At 48.6% G+C, this 17172-nt stretch overlaps 9 protein-coding genes across 9 annotated transcripts; 2 read left to right on the forward strand and 7 right to left on the reverse strand.

Annotated features, from left to right (window-relative positions):
* Positions 1-221: 221 nt before the first annotated feature.
* BKA55DRAFT_698473 (homoserine dehydrogenase-domain-containing protein) lies at positions 222-1374 on the forward strand (the record flags this gene model as incomplete). The annotated part of the gene is made up of 2 exons (XM_046200520.1): positions 222-265; positions 318-1374. 2 exons carry the CDS (start codon positions 222-224, stop codon positions 1372-1374), a joined length of 1101 nt encoding a protein of 366 aa, XP_046041027.1.
* Positions 1375-1865: 491 nt separating this feature from the next.
* BKA55DRAFT_698474 (C6 transcription factor) lies at positions 1866-3816 on the reverse strand (the record flags this gene model as incomplete). The annotated part of the gene is made up of 3 exons (XM_046200521.1): positions 1866-2257; positions 2310-2551; positions 2606-3816. The coding sequence occupies 3 exons, from the start codon at positions 3814-3816 to the stop codon at positions 1866-1868; spliced, it is 1845 nt and encodes a 614-aa protein (XP_046041028.1).
* Positions 3817-4453: 637 nt separating this feature from the next.
* BKA55DRAFT_586801 (class II aldolase/adducin N-terminal) lies at positions 4454-5500 on the reverse strand. The gene has a single exon (XM_046194608.1). The coding sequence runs from the start codon at positions 5348-5350 to the stop codon at positions 4514-4516; it is 837 nt and encodes a 278-aa protein (XP_046041029.1). The 5' UTR covers positions 5351-5500; the 3' UTR covers positions 4454-4513.
* Positions 5501-6307: 807 nt separating this feature from the next.
* On the reverse strand, positions 6308-8398 carry BKA55DRAFT_657687 (amino acid permease/ SLC12A domain-containing protein; the record flags this gene model as incomplete). The annotated part of the gene is made up of 4 exons (XM_046197493.1): positions 7588-8398; positions 7338-7524; positions 6634-7281; positions 6308-6576 (listed from the first exon to the last, which is right to left on the reverse strand). The coding sequence occupies exons 1-4, from the start codon at positions 8068-8070 to the stop codon at positions 6308-6310; spliced, it is 1587 nt and encodes a 528-aa protein (XP_046041030.1). The 5' UTR covers positions 8071-8398.
* Positions 8399-8644: 246 nt separating this feature from the next.
* On the forward strand, positions 8645-10415 carry BKA55DRAFT_586803 (Cys/Met metabolism PLP-dependent enzyme-domain-containing protein). Its single transcript, XM_046194609.1, has 2 exons — positions 8645-8975; positions 9038-10415. The coding sequence occupies exons 1-2, from the start codon at positions 8781-8783 to the stop codon at positions 10070-10072; spliced, it is 1230 nt and encodes a 409-aa protein (XP_046041031.1). The 5' UTR covers positions 8645-8780; the 3' UTR covers positions 10073-10415.
* Positions 10416-10465: 50 nt separating this feature from the next.
* On the reverse strand, positions 10466-12896 carry BKA55DRAFT_657693 (amidase signature domain-containing protein). The gene is made up of 7 exons (XM_046197494.1): positions 12515-12896; positions 12320-12460; positions 11934-12204; positions 11574-11881; positions 11374-11523; positions 10938-11322; positions 10466-10889 (listed from the first exon to the last, which is right to left on the reverse strand). The coding sequence occupies exons 1-7, from the start codon at positions 12770-12772 to the stop codon at positions 10762-10764; spliced, it is 1641 nt and encodes a 546-aa protein (XP_046041032.1). The 5' UTR covers positions 12773-12896; the 3' UTR covers positions 10466-10761.
* Positions 12897-13589: 693 nt separating this feature from the next.
* BKA55DRAFT_530537 (MOSC domain-containing protein) lies at positions 13590-14333 on the reverse strand (the record flags this gene model as incomplete). Its single annotated transcript, XM_046189151.1, has 1 exon — positions 13590-14333. The coding sequence occupies one exon, from the start codon at positions 14331-14333 to the stop codon at positions 13590-13592; it is 744 nt and encodes a 247-aa protein (XP_046041033.1).
* On the reverse strand, positions 14223-14886 carry BKA55DRAFT_628932 (uncharacterized protein). The gene is made up of 2 exons (XM_046196913.1): positions 14861-14886; positions 14223-14622 (listed from the first exon to the last, which is right to left on the reverse strand). Exons 1-2 carry the CDS (start codon positions 14873-14875, stop codon positions 14308-14310), a joined length of 330 nt encoding a protein of 109 aa, XP_046041034.1. The 5' UTR covers positions 14876-14886; the 3' UTR covers positions 14223-14307.
* Positions 14887-14970: 84 nt separating this feature from the next.
* Positions 14971-16272, reverse strand: BKA55DRAFT_266034 (pyridoxal phosphate-dependent transferase). Its single transcript, XM_046185444.1, has 2 exons — positions 15788-16272; positions 14971-15727 (listed from the first exon to the last, which is right to left on the reverse strand). The coding sequence occupies exons 1-2, from the start codon at positions 16021-16023 to the stop codon at positions 15034-15036; spliced, it is 930 nt and encodes a 309-aa protein (XP_046041035.1). The 5' UTR covers positions 16024-16272; the 3' UTR covers positions 14971-15033.
* Between the last annotated feature and the right edge of the window lie 900 nt (positions 16273-17172).

Below are 17172 nucleotides of genomic sequence, written 5' to 3' on the forward strand. Positions count from 1 at the left end.
CCTTCACACTGTACTATCACGTGAACAGCACAGCGTGATGGTCATTCCGCGGAAGACCGAAGAATCCAAAGACATGTTTCCGAGTAGCAACTAACCTTTCATAGGGCGCAGATGTCAATGGGGCCGAAAACCGGCCCTGCGGTCGACTGTTATTACATATAAGAGCAGCTGGTGATCTGGATTGAATAGATGTACACAACAAGCAGTACTTGAACAACCAGATGGCATCCACAAAGAAAGAGGTCTGCATTGCCGTCATCGGTCAGTCCTTACCAAAAGCAACTCGCCCCATAGATTGGAACTAACAGACATAATAGGCGCTGGAGGCGTTGGCTCCGTCTTGTCGAGCAGCTTGCATGGCTTGCTAAGAATAAAAAAACCACTCGCCTGAAGCTATGCTACATTGCGGACATCGATCGAGCTTTATATCATGACGATTACTCTGAACTGGACATTGGCTTGGCTCTCGAGACTTTGCAAAAACGAGGCCGTAATCCCCCCTCCCTGGACAAGATTATCGACTACCTATCCGGAGCGCCTCACAAGGTCATCGTGGCAGACAATACAAGCTCTCAAGCAGTAGCTTCAGCTTATCCCTCCTTCTTAAGACGTGGCATCAGCATCATCACCCCTAACAAGAAGGCTTTCTCTGGAGACTATAAGTTATGGGGAGAGATTTTTGATACAACTACACCTATTGGTCCCTTCGTCTATCACGAATCTTCCGTCGGTGCTGGCATGCCTATCATCTCAACCATCAATGACCTTGTCAACACTGGCGACGAGGTGACTCGAATTGAAGGAGTCTTTAGTGGCACATTATCTTTTCTATTCAACTCGTTTGCCCCCACCTCAGGAAACGGTGGGACATGGTCAGCTGAAGTTATCAAGGCTAAAGAGCTTGGTTATACTGAACCTGATCCTCGGGATGACCTCAACGGCCTCGATGTGGCTCGTAAAATCACGATCTTAGGGCGATTGGCTGGCCTGCCTATTGAGTCACCTGCGGCATTCCCAGTCCAGAGCTTGATTCCACAGGAACTAGAGGGCATCGCTAATGCCTCGGAGTTCCTAAAACGTCTTCCCGAGTTTGACTCGGTTATGGAAGAGCATAAGAAGGTCGCTGAAAAGGCTGGGAAAGTTATTCGTTACATTGGTAGCGTCGACGTGACAACTGGACAAGCCAAAGTTGGCCTTGAGTTATTCGAACCTACTCATCCAATTGCTACGCTTCAAGGTAGTGACAACATCATTAGTTTCTACACTAAACGTTACGGAAAGATGCCGTTGACGATTAGAGGTGCAGGTGCTGGAGGCCAGGTTACTGCAATGGGTGTTACAGGGGATCTGTTGAAGATTATTTCGCAGATGTAGAAAGCATCAGATAATTGATATTTTGTGCTTTGACCATGACTGAATACTTCAAGACTTACCGGTGACAAACTACTGGCAGACATCTACAGCGCCATCTCTGTCTAACAACAAGTCCCATTGGCGACGAAAACCTGGATAAGTACGACGGAGTACCGTTCGATAATACGGAGGATACCTCCCGTCCATGGAATTGGACACCCACGAACTGCGTTGATAGGTGACACTATGCGTGCACGTTCTGGGTGAGATGTTTTATAGCCAGTGTCAGATCAAGACCTCGTTGAGATTATTGCTTGCTACTATTCTCAAAGCGCTCTCCCCGGCCGTCAAGACTCCTGATGGGATCCTCAGCGGCCCCGCAAAGAATTAATAGATGAAGTTGGATCTCAAGTTGCATTTAAACAAGGAATGTCAATTGAATTCTGTTTTCATCAGGAGAAATACTTCTCGTATTTCTCACTGTTGGTATCAAGGTGATCCAAACTCCTTCCTTAGACAAGAAACTCTGCAGCTGAAGTGTTGAGCCAAAGCATATCATCAATATCGAAATCCATTCCGTCTAGATCAATCTGCCCAGTAATGTCGTCAAAAGCAACGAGAGGTGCATCGTTTTGTTGCTCGATGAAAGCATTCCCCGTTAGGGCCCTATCGTCATGCGCTTCCCCATGCTCGGATATATGGTGATAACCCTGGATTTTGGCGAGCAAAATCTCTAAGGCTGCTACACAGCGTTTGGCTGAGTCACCTACTTTTGCATAGGCTCTGAGTAGCTGTATCGCCTGATCCCATGCTGGTTTAGCCTGCCATGGCTCTGTAGTCGAAAAAGTCGAGTTCAACTGTCTAAAACGCTCAGCCAGAAGGACTGTTGCGGCTGTATACACGACTGTGGGTCAAGGTTAGCATCATGTTATATATTTTTGGAACTTAAATCTCACACAATACCGAAAACCACCATGCAGGCACAGGTCCTGTCACCGTTTCCAGATCTAGATTTGCATGAATCATGTTGATGATCTTATGAGCCGAGTCGAAGCAGATGATTGAGCATTGGTCTGTGAGGCTATGCGACAGCCGTTGATCTGTAGGTGCAGACCCACTATGGTGGTCAGCCCTCACCTGTTTCAGGCAGGATTCTGTCAGAATCGGGCGGAGGACGACAATTCGGGCATGCAGATACCTGCGGTTCGTCATGTTAGCAATAGTTAGTCTTCTTAGTATACAGCTCGCTTACCTTGCCCGTAAGACAATACACTGTCTTCGAAGAACAGAGTTTTCGTTTGACCCGGATGAATAGCAAAGTCCGTCAGGAACCGATTGGAACCACCGCACGAGCCTATCATCGAATTGCAGCACGGAAAGGACGTGCTCGGCTTCCTCGCTCTCTTTCTGTGGCTGTCTCATGTAAAGCTCGAGCAAGGAATCATTGACGATGCTGTAGAGCTCTACAGATTTGATGAAGAATGCTATAGTAGGCGTTGCCCCATCTGGCCGAGATGTGCAAGGCAGGCATTGTTTGCCTAGGAGGTCTTCATCAATCATAGTCGGCAGAGGAACAGAATCGTAGAGCCAGTTTGCAATCATGCTCGGACGTCCGAATGTCATTGACATAACCCGATCCATAAAGACGCAACCGTGCCACACCTTTCGCATCATTTCGACATGCCGAATATCTTCGTTCTGGGCTGTTGTTCGGCACAAATGCAGACCTAAGCTTTGCGCCATACGTACCGCCGATCCTACAATCATCCAGCATTGGTGGGACTGGTGAGTACTCTGCAGGAACAGGCCCATCATCAAGAAACATTGGATTCCTTCTAACGAAGCTCCTTGTTGAAGCCGCGGATCATATAGTGCAAGAGCTCTCTCCCAAAACGTCTGACCCATTCTCTTCCTCTCCCCAGGAGGCACAGCTTTTGAGAATTGGCTACCTAATGCAAGTGCCATGTTGATCATGCAGTGCAACGGCCTGGTGGTAGTAGTTGTCAAGCTGCCGATCCAGATAGCATCATAATCTTGCTTGAAAGAGGTCCAGTCGTGTGTAGGAAGAATCACCCATACCAAGTCATAATAATCTTGTATGAGATCGTCGCAAAAGTTTCTAGGTGGGAATTGGAAAGTGAGAGGGTCTATCCAGTCCTGGAATTGGCTGCTTGTAACCTTTTTTCCATATGATGTTTGAACCTCGTCAATGATATCAGATGTCGATGATGTCTGTGTCTGTCCAAGACGAGCATCGATAGCCGAATTGATCTGGGTCATGAAGGAAACAGCGCTACTGTCACCGAAGAACTCGGTGCTCCCTGAACAGTCCTTACCGACACCCGTCATCGCGTCCGTTTCCGATGATATGGTAGCTTTGGGTCGTGTAGCGTTGGCCGTGTGTGTTGAGGTTGGTGAATCACTGGCTAGCCGGTTTCTGACCGCACTCTCAGGCGAAGACATGGTGATTGTTTGTGTTGGAACTTGTCGTTCTGGAAGTTCTCTGGACACAGACATCAATGTTGATTCGTCTGTAGAACCTCCACTCATCGCCGTAGCGAGTTGCGGTAGTTGATAACGCGGCAGTAATGCGCGTTGTCTTCGTCGCGAGTTTTCGCCTCGGCGATATACGCACCGGGTCTCTCCTCGAAGGTTACATGCATAGCATACTGGTACTGCCTTCAGCTTCATACGACGTAGGGAATATATCAATTGGCTTACCCGGCCTCTGCGCATCACATTTGACTTTTCTTTGTCGGCAATTGTCGCATGCTGCGTCGACCTTCTGGCGTGCCATTGTTCAAGTACAGACAAAGCTTGCAAGAGGCAGAAAGGTATGGTGGAGACAGGAACCAGAGAGTCCAGTAGCAAGACAGAGATTAAATAACAAATCACTAGGTTGATGATAAAGCGGGGTAAGTAAACGTTTTTCATTCAGGTTCTAGATGCCCCAATCACTTATTGGAGAAGGCCCAGCGCGGGAGACTAAGCTACTAGTGCATGTTACTCAAATTCCAGCCATTCAAGTATGCCTTATCGAAGCTACAGTCATCGTAAGAGGATCGTTCATCGCCGGAAAAGATAATCAGGGGTTTTAATACGACTCATTTTAAGCGACTAACATACTAGAAACAAAACAAACAGAAAATAAACGGCCGACCTAGAATGGTAGCGGCTTGATAGGCCTCGTTTGCCGGTACCAGTACTCAAAGGTTGCATTCATGATTCTAGGCCGACGTAAATAAGAACCGGCTTCGCGAGCCAATTCTTCATCAACTGGTTTAAAAGGACCAAAAGCTCGTGCTTGAACCTGAATGCGAGCTGCTCTCTCGAGATATACTGCCAGATATGTTGCCTCTTGGATGCTCCTCCCAGCCGTCAACATCCCATGGTTAGCCAGCAGAATCGAGTATTTGTCTCCCAGAGCCTCTGTAATAATAACGCCCTCTTGATCAGCGATAGGGACGCCGGGCCATTCACCTAGGAATGCGCAATCGTTGAAGAACGGTGTCATGTCCATCTGAGCAACTATAAGGGGTTCTTTGGCGGCTGCCATGACCTGTACCCAGGGGGAATGTGTGTGAATGATGGACTGAATGTCAGGCCGACCGGCGTAAACCCATATATGGAAGCGTATCGCTGGGTTAGGCATCCCTTCGCCGGTGACGGTATTGAGATCTCCATCTACCTCGATGAAGTCCTCCGGCATAGCCTCATCCCAGCCCAAGCCAAACTTAAGAGTCCAGTAAAAGCCATCGCCTCGGTCAGACCGCGCACTGATTTGACCAGCCAAACCAGCATCCTCTTGCTTAGCTGCGATAAGCCGACAGGCACAAGCTAGAGTCTCTTGGAGAGTACGTTCAGGTATTTTGAGATTTTTCTGCATCTCATCCGCTGATCGCTTTTCGAAGTATTCTTTGGATCGGAGAGGGGCGCCATTGACCTTCGGTGCCTGCGCAGGCGTGGGCAATTGAGTACAGTTGGCCGTTGGCGACATGGTGTAGTGAATGAGAATTGATAATACAAAAGGAGGTCGGAGTTGTTAGAGCTTATTCCTTGGTGATTCAAACTTGTCTGGCATTAAGGTCCTAGTGCGTACTCTTATCTGTCAGCTTGGTTGCTGGTCCCATCTGAGGCAACAGCCCCCTACGATGATGCTACTGGCGAATTGAACACATCGGACTGTTCTTGGGGACTTGATTAGGCTTACTCCGCACCCTCGGAGATCGGATCACGCTCTGACTGGTTCTTATTCCGTAACCCCTGTTGTCTCCTTATAGGATATGCATTCCTTCCGGAGCGTCAACAGATCCGGATTGAACTTGTCAGTCCATCCTATTCAACCATGTGCGACGATACGTCGCTCTTCGGGTCGAAATGGTGATATCGGAACCTCTCATATATTCGTATCTCTATTTGGTCTTGTTCAAAGTTGATGATCTGATGGAAAAGCTGATTGAAAAGCCTTCTTATGGATCCGATCTAGCCTGTTGGTCACCATGATCTGTCATGCGCTTTACATGGGAATATGACCGCCTCATTTGTTCGTCCAACACTATACAGGGCAGTTTGACGGGAGCAGGTGCTAGGACTATTTGTATTGAAGATGTGTACTGCGGTCAAATTGTATGCCGCTGAGTCTACGCCCAGTGTTCTGTATTGTTACAAACAGTGAATTATTGAAATCCTTCCTCGTTAAAAAACTGTCGCTTGCCATCTATGCGACTTGAATCGGCGCAAGTTTTACTGTGTGATATGAAAGCGAAGAAGGTTATGATCCCTCAAGCACAGTTTGCACCTGGGATGGAAATGTCTCGGTACGAAGGATATCAATATTCTAGACATCAGGAAATGAGTGAAAACAATGATGAGCTTCTCAAGTACGGAACATAGTAACCCTACTTCTCAGAGCAGTAATCCCTGTTCTCTCGACACTCAATTCCTAGCAGTCCGTTTACCAAAGAATGTTGAGCTTCCTCCAACCCTTCTTAGACTTGAGTGGGGGCGACGGATCGGCGTGTGCAATCTCAAGCAGGGGTCGAATTGGGATTTGATCAAGGGGGATAATCTTGGTCTTCTTGATGTGCTTGTATCCAAGGTAGAGAACGAGCACAAAGGGCACGTTAAAATACGCGGAGACAAACGCCTGTGTATCCCAGCGGCCTTCGAGAAACGTTCTCCAACCGCCAGTCACCAGAAGCAGGATGCACATGAGAAGAGAGGCTCAGGCGTAGTATGGTTGGAAGGGTGATTGGTATGGGAGCTCCTTGCGACTGATACGCTGCTTCCTGCATCCGTAATAGAAGCGCAGGAATGTTATCAAAATAACTGACCAGTTGACCAATATGGCAGTGGAGAGCAAGTCTTGCAGCCATGTGAAGACTTGTGCTGCGCCATTGGAGGTGGTGAGATACCCCAGAGCCATGAATACAGTAAACAGAGTGGCGGCGACCCAAGGAATACCAAAGCGATTGATCCGTAGAAAGACTTTGGGGGCGTGACCATTCTTGGCTAGACCAAATAGGTATCGAATGTAGCTCATCATGCCCATGTTACCACACGACCACGCCGAAGTGATGACGATGGCGTTGATAACATGTGGGATGACCTTGATACCTGCGATTTGGGCGGAAATTACAAAGGGCGATGCAGCAGCTCCCTTGGATTGTAATAGCATGTCGTTGTCTGAGGGAATGACAAGTCCTACAAGAAAAATTGTCAAGACATAGAAGATAAGAATTCTCCAAAACACTCTTTTGGCGGCTTGTGGAATGACTCGTCGAGCGTTTTTTGTCTCGGCCGCTGCAAGTGATATATTTTCGATACCAGAGTATGCGTAGAGGGCGTTGGCAAATACTGTGTAGAACCCGAGAAATTGTCCCAGAGATCCAGTGAAGCCTAGGTACTCTTGCGCAAATGGGCCAGGGTCTGGAAGTACAAAGTCAGTTCGGCGCAGTGAAGATTGAATATGAGAGGGAGCTAACTCTTCCAATACTTGAAACCAATCACATCGCCGTTCGGACCACCGCCGCAGATGATTACCAAGGACATGACATTGATGATGACGATCAAGGCAATTTTGAGTAGCGCAAAGCTGAACTCGAGTTCACCAAAGACCTTGATAAATAGGAAGTTACTGAGTGACATGAGAATGCCAAATAATGTGATCCACTGAGGTGACTGTCAGAACATGCAGTGTGGCTAGGAGGGCAAACTTCTACAAGTCGAACTTACCACGGCGCTATTGATGTCGGACCAGTACTGGACAAGCACGGCGGCAGCAACAAGCTCAGTAGGGATGAAAATGAGGCCTTTGTAGACCAGATTCCAGCCATTGGCAAAGGATAAGGCCGGATCAACAAAGAGCTCGGCATAGCGAACAACACCACCGCTTAAGGGAACCAAAGCTCCCATCTCTGCCACAGGAAGCACAACACCGGCAGCAATGAGGCCGGTGAGAGTATATCCCAGGAGGGCACCGATAGGACCTGCATTGGCCACGGCACGACCAGAGCCCAAGAATAAGCCAGTGCCGATGGCGCCTGCGAGAGCCAGCATCTGCAGGTGGCGAGACTTGAGGCCTTGTTTCATATCCTGCACCTCGGAGAAGTCGGCTGGTTGCTCGAGTCCCACGATGACACCTTGCGTGTGTTCTGAAGAGTCATAGCCGGGTATGGCATCTTCAACGCCCTGTGTCTTTTCGTCCGGTGAAGACATGCTATCGACCGTCGTGAGTGAATGATGAGAAGCGATGGTAAAGCCAGGGTAAGAAACAGAACTCCCCTGTACTGTAAGACTTGACTTGATGAAGGAAACTCCAAGAAAGATAGGTGAGTTTCACATGGTGATTATATAGATCGATCAAGGAAGCGTTTGCTGGCAGGCGGTTGAGTTTTGTACGATTGGGGGTTCTCATGATACTGGCCTAGCGAATCTGGGGAGTTGGAAAATCCGGGGCTTTTCCCCGCATCAGGGTATCATGGGGAAGAGTACCAGAATCTCGGGAGGAGTAATTCAGATCTTCGTAGATTGCCTTGTCTTGTCCACAGGGCGTGAATGACATGTTGGAGAACACAAGGTAGGTCGAAGCGTTGCTCGGTAGGATAGCCAATCGCTGTCGCACCTTCTTCCGCGGTACGGATCTAGGTTGTCGTGCTAGTAATGGAACGCTGTATGGTTGGTCAATTCTCCGAGCATAGTCATACTACTTACTAATCACTCACAGCTAATACGCTAACTCCATCGAGTTCGTGTCTCCTTCTAGGCTCTTTCATTTGGGTATTTGCTGTACCTTCTACAATCATATATCTTGACCTATTCCTTTCTAACTAAGGGCCAAAGGCTGCAAAGTGAAGAGCTTAATCTTTGTTAGAGAGCATCACGCACACTGCGAGACAATATCTCTTCACTGCGAGAAACCACTCGAAATGACTTCTAAGCACTTTGTTCTCACGGCAGAAGCCTTGAATGAGGCGTTGCCAGACATGGACCTGGCGACACGGGCCATTCACGCGGATGACTTCTACAGTGGTCACCGTGCGATCGCACCCAGTATGCATGTGGCAGTCAACTACAGATATGCCCGAGATCCTGATGACTTGGTTTTCATGGACAACACCGATGTATGTACTGCAACACAACCCCTCCCTTTTAGTCTGGGTCGTCTAACACTTTTCCTCTACAGCCCAATGCCCCGCATGACTCTCATATATATGGACGTTATACTAACCCCAACACCACCCGGTTCGAGTCTGTTGCCAGTAGCCTTTTTGGGGGCCGAGTTGTTGCCTACCCGAGCGGCCTCGCCGCGTTTCACGCTCTCATGGTTCTACTGAACCCCAAGCGAATCTTTATTGGGGAGGGTTACCATGGCGTTCATCGTAGCATTGGCTTCGTGGAGAAGCTCACACGCGTCGAGAAGTTCACGCTGAATGATCTCGACCAGCTCGGGCCTGGTGACGTCCTCCACATCGAGACGCCGCTGAACCCAACAGGTGAAGCGCGCAACCTAGACCACTTCAGTGCCATTGCAAAGAAGGCAGGCGCTTATCTCATAGTTGATGCTACTTTCGCACCTCCTCCGTTGCAGGATCCCCTCCAGCATGGAGCTGACATTGTCATGCACAGCGGAACCAAGTACGTGGGGGGGCATTCCGATATGCTCTGTGGCCTCCTCGTCCTGGATCAAGAGGGTGTCAAGCGAGGCTGGTTGGAGACGCTTCAGCAACATCGTCGAACAAGCGGTGCTGTCATGGGTAGCTTCGAGGCTTGGTTAGGTATCAGATCACTTCGAACTCTTGAGCTTCGAGTAACCCGCCAGTCAGCCACGGCCACAGCTCTGATTTCCTGGCTATCAGAGCAAATTCAAGACTCCAACAGCATCATCGGCAAGACCGTGGATAAGGTTGCGCATGCATCGCTCCAGCATGACGATCTGAAGAACGGCTGGCTGAAGAAGCAGATGCCTAATGGTTTCGGGCCCGTCTTTTCCATGTGGATGAAGAGGGAAGACCATGCTCGAAGGCTGCCCAGCAGGCTGTTCATCTTTCAACACGCTACTAGTCTAGGTGGTGTCGAGAGTTTGATGGAATGGAGAGCCATGAGTGATGAGGGTCGCGACCCGCGATTGATGCGAGTAAGTTGCGGCATAGAGAGTGTAGAAGATATGAAGAAGGATATTGTCCAAGCCTTAGAATCACTTCACAGAGACTTGCCATAGAGTAAGTGTTTAGTTTACTATGAGAACATGTACTAGCTGGAAAACACAACCCTGCTTATACTATCCCGAGACATTTTATTTGACGTTTCCCTAATACTTGTAACAACAGTGAATTGGGCCGTAACAGTCGCACCTGGTAATCACGCCACGGGGCAAAAGATTCGGCTATAATCGCTATTGTAGCAATTACAGTGGTCCTCACAGCTGCTTATAGAGCCTTACGGGGGACCAAGCCTTAACAAGGGCTATAGGCACAGCCCGCCTCAACTGTGGCATACATAAGGGCCTGAAGAGGGATAAAAAGCTTGATAAATCAGGCATTGTGGCTATAGCTTCAATGAAGTTGGGACTATCCCGACAAGGCAAGAAGCTGCGATAGTTTGCCATGTATTTCTCTTATTAACTTAGCTTTTTTGCTCCATCCTAGGTCAATCAAATAGCTTGAAAAACACATTGAAATTGATGATGGAAACTGGTGCACGCACAGTGTAGGATCATCCGATCTCATATGAACCTTCCGCGAGTATCATCGATTGGATTGGCTCCTTCTGATGGAAAACTGTGCCTAAGCCGCTGAGCGCGTTGATGGCGACCCTCAAAGATCTAAAATAACCCATCTCTCAGAACTGGTAGTTGCATCGCCAAACTCTGTATCTCGGACCTATAGATTTTGGCATCCATTCTTAACCTTATAGTTCAACCTCGTTTCCAAGTAGACGCCCCACTTCTTCGGCGATGCTCATGACCCTCTCCTCAGTAAGTCGTCGCCCGATAATCTGAACCGCCACCGGTGCACCGTGATATGCACTTGGATCATCTATAAGGATGTCAGCTTTGGAAAACAAGAAGAGGCTTGTATTCTTACATTCTGCCTGCACCGTCCGATCCATTTCGGTAAGTGGCTTAAACTGATGATTCGGCTCATCGATCTTTTTGTCAACAAAGGTAACGGGCACTACGAGGCTAGTAAAATCGAGTACATTTATAGCAGTAGCATATCCATAGTATTTGAACTGGTCATGTCGGATAGCGGCTGTAGGAGTAATAGGAGCAATGATAGCATCAAGCTCCTTACCAAGCTTCTCTTCGGCCTCTCGGATCCTGGCTAGGTAATCCGACTGGTAATCCCACTTCTGAAGCTGGATATCCCAAAGCTCGTTGAGATTTAACTTGGGTAGGTTCGGCTTGACAAGTTCCGCAATGTTAGGAATTGCGGGCTCCCCAGAAGTATCGAGAACCGAAAAGATATCCTAGCGACAATAAGTAACAGTCATAATTGAGTACGTATATCATGGACCTACAGTCCCTCCATCAGAGGCGTAGATGCGGTTAGCCAGATCAACAGCATATGGATGCCGGTAAGGCTCCCAAGGGATAACTGTATGCCCAGCCTCGCTGAGTTTGTCAACAACCTTCCGGACAGCCCGGAGGACCGGGGGATGAGGCAGAACCTATTAATGTAAGGGAGATATTCGAAGGTACAATAAAGGTTGAAACTCACATTTCCATCACAGGAATAGTAGCCCAGATTCAACCCACGAGAGGAAATCTTTTCCTTGATAGCATTCTCTTCATCATATCTCCATGGCATTGGGATGACTTTGGAATCATAGGTCCATGGCTTTTGGCTGAGAATCGACGTGACAAAGAGTCGCATATCAGCAATAGAGTGACAGATCGGTCCGCAAACGCTATGGATGGTCTCTTGGCCTTCCATGCTGTTAGCCATCTTGGCGTATGGAAGTCTTCCATGGCTAGGTCGAAGACCGTAGAGGAAGTTGAAGGCGGCTGGAACGCGAATAGAGCCGCCTTTAACTTCATTAGCACACTCTCCCTGAAGGGACCGGCGAAACCGACTTACCAATGTCGGTGCCGACACCGATTACACTGCCACAGAACGCGACAATAGCACCCTCACCACCGGAACTTCCCCCACACGACCAGTTCTTGCTTCGTGGGTTCGTGGTGCGGCCAAATACGTTGTTGATGGTCTCGCACACCATCAAGCTCTGAGGGACGGAGGTTTTGACATAGAGAACCGCGCCAGCGCCGAGGAGCATGGTGGTGAGCACAGAGTCCTCGGTATCCTTCTTACCAATCCATGAAACATAACCCATGGTAGTTTCAAGTCCCTGTGATGGTTAACTGTGATCTTTCAAGCCCCTTGTTGATTAGGAAAACTTATAAATATTGATAAGATAGATCTGGGGAGTGCTTATGACAACTCTTTGTCTGGAAAGAACGTACCTTGATGCGAACTTGGTCCTTCACTGAGATAGGCAGCCCATGCAACGGCCCAATAGGTTTCTTATGTTCGGTAAAGTAGTCATCTAGATACTGTGCTCTGGCCAGTGCCAGCTCTGGAAAGAACTCATGGCAGCAGTTCGTCTGAAGGATGTCAGCAATTACACACTTAACGGAGACAAGGAACGATCGGCTTACCAACTGCTGAGCCAAGGCAGCTCTCTTACAGAAAGCAGTGGTGACAGCAACCGAGGACAGCTTTCCAGAAGCTAGATCCTGAACTAGTTCAGTGGCTGGCGATTCAGTGATGTTGAGCTCTTCTAGCGTTAGGATTCCACTCCTCCCGGGGAATGACATAACCGAGTCGTCAGTGGGGAGAGTCTTGATGCGCCATTCTGGAGGGATGGACGCCTCAAGCTGACTCTTCTTCTCTGCTGCCAGAGTTTTCCAGTCCATGTTGGAGATCTAGAAGTTCCGAAAGTAGGTAGACAGATGCGACTACACCAAGGTTTGCTGAGAATGAGGGCAGGAGATTTGTAGATTAATAAAGTGGCCGATACCACACGTGTGGAGTATACCCCGCAACCGACCGGTTCGTCCTTATCCGAAGAAAATGACTGATCTCTTACGCACTGTCTCTTCCGATGTCCGGCCGGAGATCCTGAGCTGGCCAATCTGATTTAATGCCTTATAAATTGCTAGTGCAGGGAAGATAAAGGCAGCTAGCGAGTCGCCCCAGGTCGGCCATAGAAAATTGAGGAGTTAAACTTCCCAGCGGCTTTTGGCGACAATAGACGAAGTTATTGCCAATATGGTAATTGACGCCGCATAAATGCTACACGGCTAGCTTAGGTCTGAATACTGCTTACGGGCGCCTGGCCCCTACGTACAGATACCAATGGTGTAGTCATTATTTAACAATTCACGCGTTGGAGTTTGAGTTTCAAGAGTTATTTGAGGAGTTAAGGAAACACTAGTCAAGGCGCTCTGGCCGACGCCCTTTGCTATGCAGATGCAAGCCCCTACATTACCCTACACTGCATGCCTTGCTTCAGAGATCTGTGTAGGGCCACACCACAGTTCCCTAATTCAGTACACTTGATGCTCATCACTTGAGCGAGTGTTGTACGATAAATCAATCAGACATCACATTAACATTCATACATGTCGCAGTAATCCCACTCAACATAGCTCAGCTTTTCATGTCTAGCAAAATACCTGCCAGCGTGCACGAAGTGAAAACAACTTGTATTTCCCTCCCAAACATCTTATCTTACTTCATTGGGTTAATAAAGAAGTGGTCATTCGTTGTGGCCGTGACGTTGAACTTCATCCCGACTGTCACTAAACCCTCAGTCCGCGGTACGCAAAGCATCCCAAAGCTTGGTTTGAACTTAAGACCCGGATCAATCCGTCGATACTTCACAAGCTGGTTCCATGGCTGTCGGGGGTGCTTATCAGCTGTCTCAGGATCGACATTTGGCACCTGGCACCGTAGACAGCGGCTAACTACATCTAGGTCAAGAGACCCCTCGCCTTCGTTGATCCGCAGAGCCTTCCAGCTATCCTCAGTCCAAGGTTCACCGCCGCCGCGGATGATGATATTTGGCCGGAAACGCTCGATATCGATTTCGTTTTCTCCCGCTTGAATGAGGCGTTCATTGAGTTCCCCGATGCTAGCCAGAGAGCCAACTAGGATTGGCATCATGTCTGCAAACTTCGTTGCCTCAGTACGGCCGAGAAGCTTAGGCGATCCGCAACCACGGAGGATGCGAGGCGTTGGGCCTTTGTATACCAGACGAACATCGGTGTTTAGAAAGTCCGAGATTGGCTGAGTAAGACTAGTCGGGTATTCCCAAGCATCTGTTTGCTCACCCCAGATCCCAGCCTTCTCTAGCTTAGTATTACTCTTAAGCCATTCAGTCGTAGGATGAGCCGGAATATTGAATTCATGGGACTTGCAGGAAATAGTGAGCCCATCAGTATCGACGTCATATCTCGTTCTGATAAGGGTCATGTTGGAGTTGGTTCGGATAGTGATGAACTCGCATGTATCTGCTGATATGAACATCCAGTTGCGATCCAGGTCTAGACCGGTTCGGAGGAGCTGCGTAGACTTGACTTCGAAACCCCGGCATGACTTGATTGGGTAGACACGCAGGGCCACGATTTCGTCGCTCGCAGGCAGGGGGGGCAAAGGAGGCGTCAAAGTTGACGTGGGTTGGCTGGTGGGCTTGCGGAGAAAATGGAGTAGGAGGAAGGTAGTCGCCAAGGCAATAGTAGCAAGAATCAATGCCAGCGGGTGGCTATGAGAAATGTCTGGCTGGGCCATAATGGTCCAAATTGAAGGCCAAGGGCTTTTATGCTGTTCTGTACAAGAGAAGAAAGGGTGAAGAGATGGGGGCGCCGGGGGGTTTAAATATAGTTCCACAGGCTCTGAGCCCAGGTGGAGAAGCCGAGCCGTCGACATGCGAACTATACCATACAGTACCCCTCCACCAAAAATGAAATATTTCCTCATATAAAATGCCCGGCTGTACTTACACGGTGCTCGGCCATAAGTTATAATCTTACAAAAGTCGTAATAAGATATATTACATCACTAGCTGTAACTTACCAGTCATTTTTTCTGCTCTACTCCTTTGCTCTACATTCTACTATTGACTGGTTTTTAGTGCTTCAATGTATGTCATAGTGGCCACCACTTCATTTCTATCTTAGAAAAAATCGTACTTATGTACGAACTCCTCTATAGCTACTAAAGCCTCTCTCAATCGTTCCGGGGAGCCAATCTCAATTCTAAGGTATCCCTTTAGGTCATTAGCTCCCTCCTCAGCAAAGGAATATGAACCAGGTATAACAGTTATTCCAGCCTCTTCTACTAGCTTCTTGCTGAACACCAAGTCATCTGAGGCTGACCTGTCCTTGTTTAAGATCTGAACGAACGCTACTCCTGACCCTTTTGGCTTAGTCCAGCGGCATCTCTGAGCATTACGCTTAACAAATTCATCAAGTAAAGTAATGCTCTCTGCGCAGAGTCGTAAGTTACGTTCCATCAATTGGGGTAGCACCTCCTTACTCAGTGCGAAGGCGGCAACAGAGTCATCCAGTAGTGAGACACTAATGGTAGTGTAGTCTCTGAGCGCACTAACTCGGTGTATGATCTCCTTGTCTTGTGATACCACCCAGCCTATTCTGATGTCAGGTAAGGCATAGGCTTTCGAGAGAGAGCCAGTCGAAAGGGTGCGAGGAGAACCCAGCGAGACTAGAGGAGGTGCTTGGTCCTTCGTATGAAAGAGAGGGCTAAAAGCTTCATCGGAGAAGACCACAATGTTGTTCTTTTGGGCAAGAGCTAGGACCTGTTCCAATATATCTCTAGGAATAACGGTTCCAGTCGGATTGTTTGGATTGCTAGCAACAGTCAGTCCACCTTTTTGCAATTTATTAAACTTAGGGTCAGAGGGAGTCTACCAAATGATGATGACCTTTGTATTGGGTTTAATCATACTGGCCAGCTCTTCCAGATCAAGAGACCACCCGTCAGCCTCTTTCAAGCCCCAAAGGCTAACGTCGACGCCGCTGTGCTTGGGCAAGAGATAAAGAGGTCCGAATGTCGGAATACTGACAGATGATATGGTCACCTGGGCCACAGAGCGTGGCCAGCACGAGGTGGTTAGCCATGCTAGAACCTGGAGTGATGACAACATTGGCTGCGGTCAGCTCCACTTCGGGGGAAGAGTGAAGCTCAGCAATTCGTTCTCGAAGACGCACAGAGCCCAAGGTTATGCCATAAGTGAGCGCCAGGTCTGGATCCAGGAGAGTAGTATTGGTGCTCGGAGCGAGTTTCTGCAGCTCATTCAACGAGAGCGCCGATGCATACGAGCCTAGGGCACATTAAGATTTTAAAGTCCTGTGATAACGTGTCTACAAGGTTCCTTACCATACAGGCCAATCCGAGCTCTCGGCTTTTGCAGGAGGATTTCGTTAGCCTTTTTCAGCCTTATGGTGAGGGCATACAAACCCCATATTCCTCCACTAGAAGGACACGTTAGTGGTCGTTATTTATGGTGTCGATTATGCTGGAAAACACCAGCTTAGGTCAGGTACATACTCCATCTGTCAATCTTTAACTCAGAAATCTCTGGCATTATTTCAATTTGTATTTGGATAGCGAATCATGCAAGACAATTGATGGGATTGATACCATAACTTTCTGGAGCATTTAAGCTTTTCTCATCGATGGATCAGTGGCTTGACGCTTGCCAAACTTGCGCCCTATGTCCAAGGTGCGGGCCATGCTTGCGCCCTGTGTCGAGGTGCGGTAGTCCACCCCGAGGGTCACCATGGCTGTGAGGTTGGGCATGCCTGCCAGGATCGGCCCCGTTCAAACGCCCTTTTTCTAGTCGATGCGCTTTTTATCCTCGGTCAGGAAAATCGAAGGTCACCTGTCAATTTAGCCTGGTGCCCTCTTCCATCCCCGCGGCCTGTGGAGAATGGTTGCATGTCCGAAGTCCGAAGTCCGATTCCGATTCCGATTGCCCCACCACCCTGCCTGCAGAGGTCCGACATACAACCAGATGATCTAAAGTAGCGATGGAGGGCTCGCCCGCTCAACTGCCGACAGATTGATACCAAGAAGCTAGTGGTACTACGTACCAACATATGTATCAGCCCAGCTTCGATCTTTGCACGCTGTCGGTCGACTCGCAATAATGGCTATATTTGTCCGCTTTATTAACCACATGATGCGCAGGATCCAATACAGTATTAGAGACCACAAAGCTCCCATTGCTCTAGTCAGCAGGTTTGCGCCATTTGCGTTGGCGATTTCAGCGAGAGACAGTGATTGCGATAGG

This window comes from Fusarium redolens (genome assembly GCF_020744475.1).
Source record: "Fusarium redolens strain MPI-CAGE-AT-0023 chromosome Unknown BKA55scaffold_37, whole genome shotgun sequence".
NCBI classification, from domain to species: domain Eukaryota; kingdom Fungi; phylum Ascomycota; class Sordariomycetes; order Hypocreales; family Nectriaceae; genus Fusarium; species Fusarium redolens.

What these genes read in the sequence shown, in the direction of transcription:
- BKA55DRAFT_586801 (XM_046194608.1), bottom strand. Translation starts at nt 5,350, where the DNA reads ATGTCGCCAACGGCCAACTGTACTCAATTGCCCACGCCTGCGCAGGCA.
- BKA55DRAFT_586803 (XM_046194609.1), top strand. Translation starts at nt 8,781, where the DNA reads ATGACTTCTAAGCACTTTGTTCTCACGGCAGAAGCCTTGAATGAGGCG. An exon ending in TTTTCATGGACAACACCGAT is followed by an intron (nt 8,976 to 9,037) that starts GTATGTACTGCA and finishes TTTCCTCTACAG; the next exon opens with CCCAATGCCCCGCATGACTC.
- BKA55DRAFT_657693 (XM_046197494.1), bottom strand. Translation starts at nt 12,772, where the DNA reads ATGGACTGGAAAACTCTGGCAGCAGAGAAGAAGAGTCAGCTTGAGGCG. An exon ending in CGGTGTCGGCACCGACATTG is followed by an intron (nt 11,882 to 11,933) that starts GTAAGTCGGTTT and finishes ATGAAGTTAAAG; the next exon opens with GCGGCTCTATTCGCGTTCCA. An exon ending in ACGCCTCTGATGGAGGGACT is followed by an intron (nt 11,323 to 11,373) that starts GTAGGTCCATGA and finishes TATTGTCGCTAG; the next exon opens with GATATCTTTTCGGTTCTCGA.
- BKA55DRAFT_266034 (XM_046185444.1), bottom strand. Translation starts at nt 16,023, where the DNA reads ATGTTGTCATCACTCCAGGTTCTAGCATGGCTAACCACCTCGTGCTGG. An exon ending in ACAAAGGTCATCATCATTTG is followed by an intron (nt 15,728 to 15,787) that starts GTAGACTCCCTC and finishes GACTGTTGCTAG; the next exon opens with CAATCCAAACAATCCGACTG.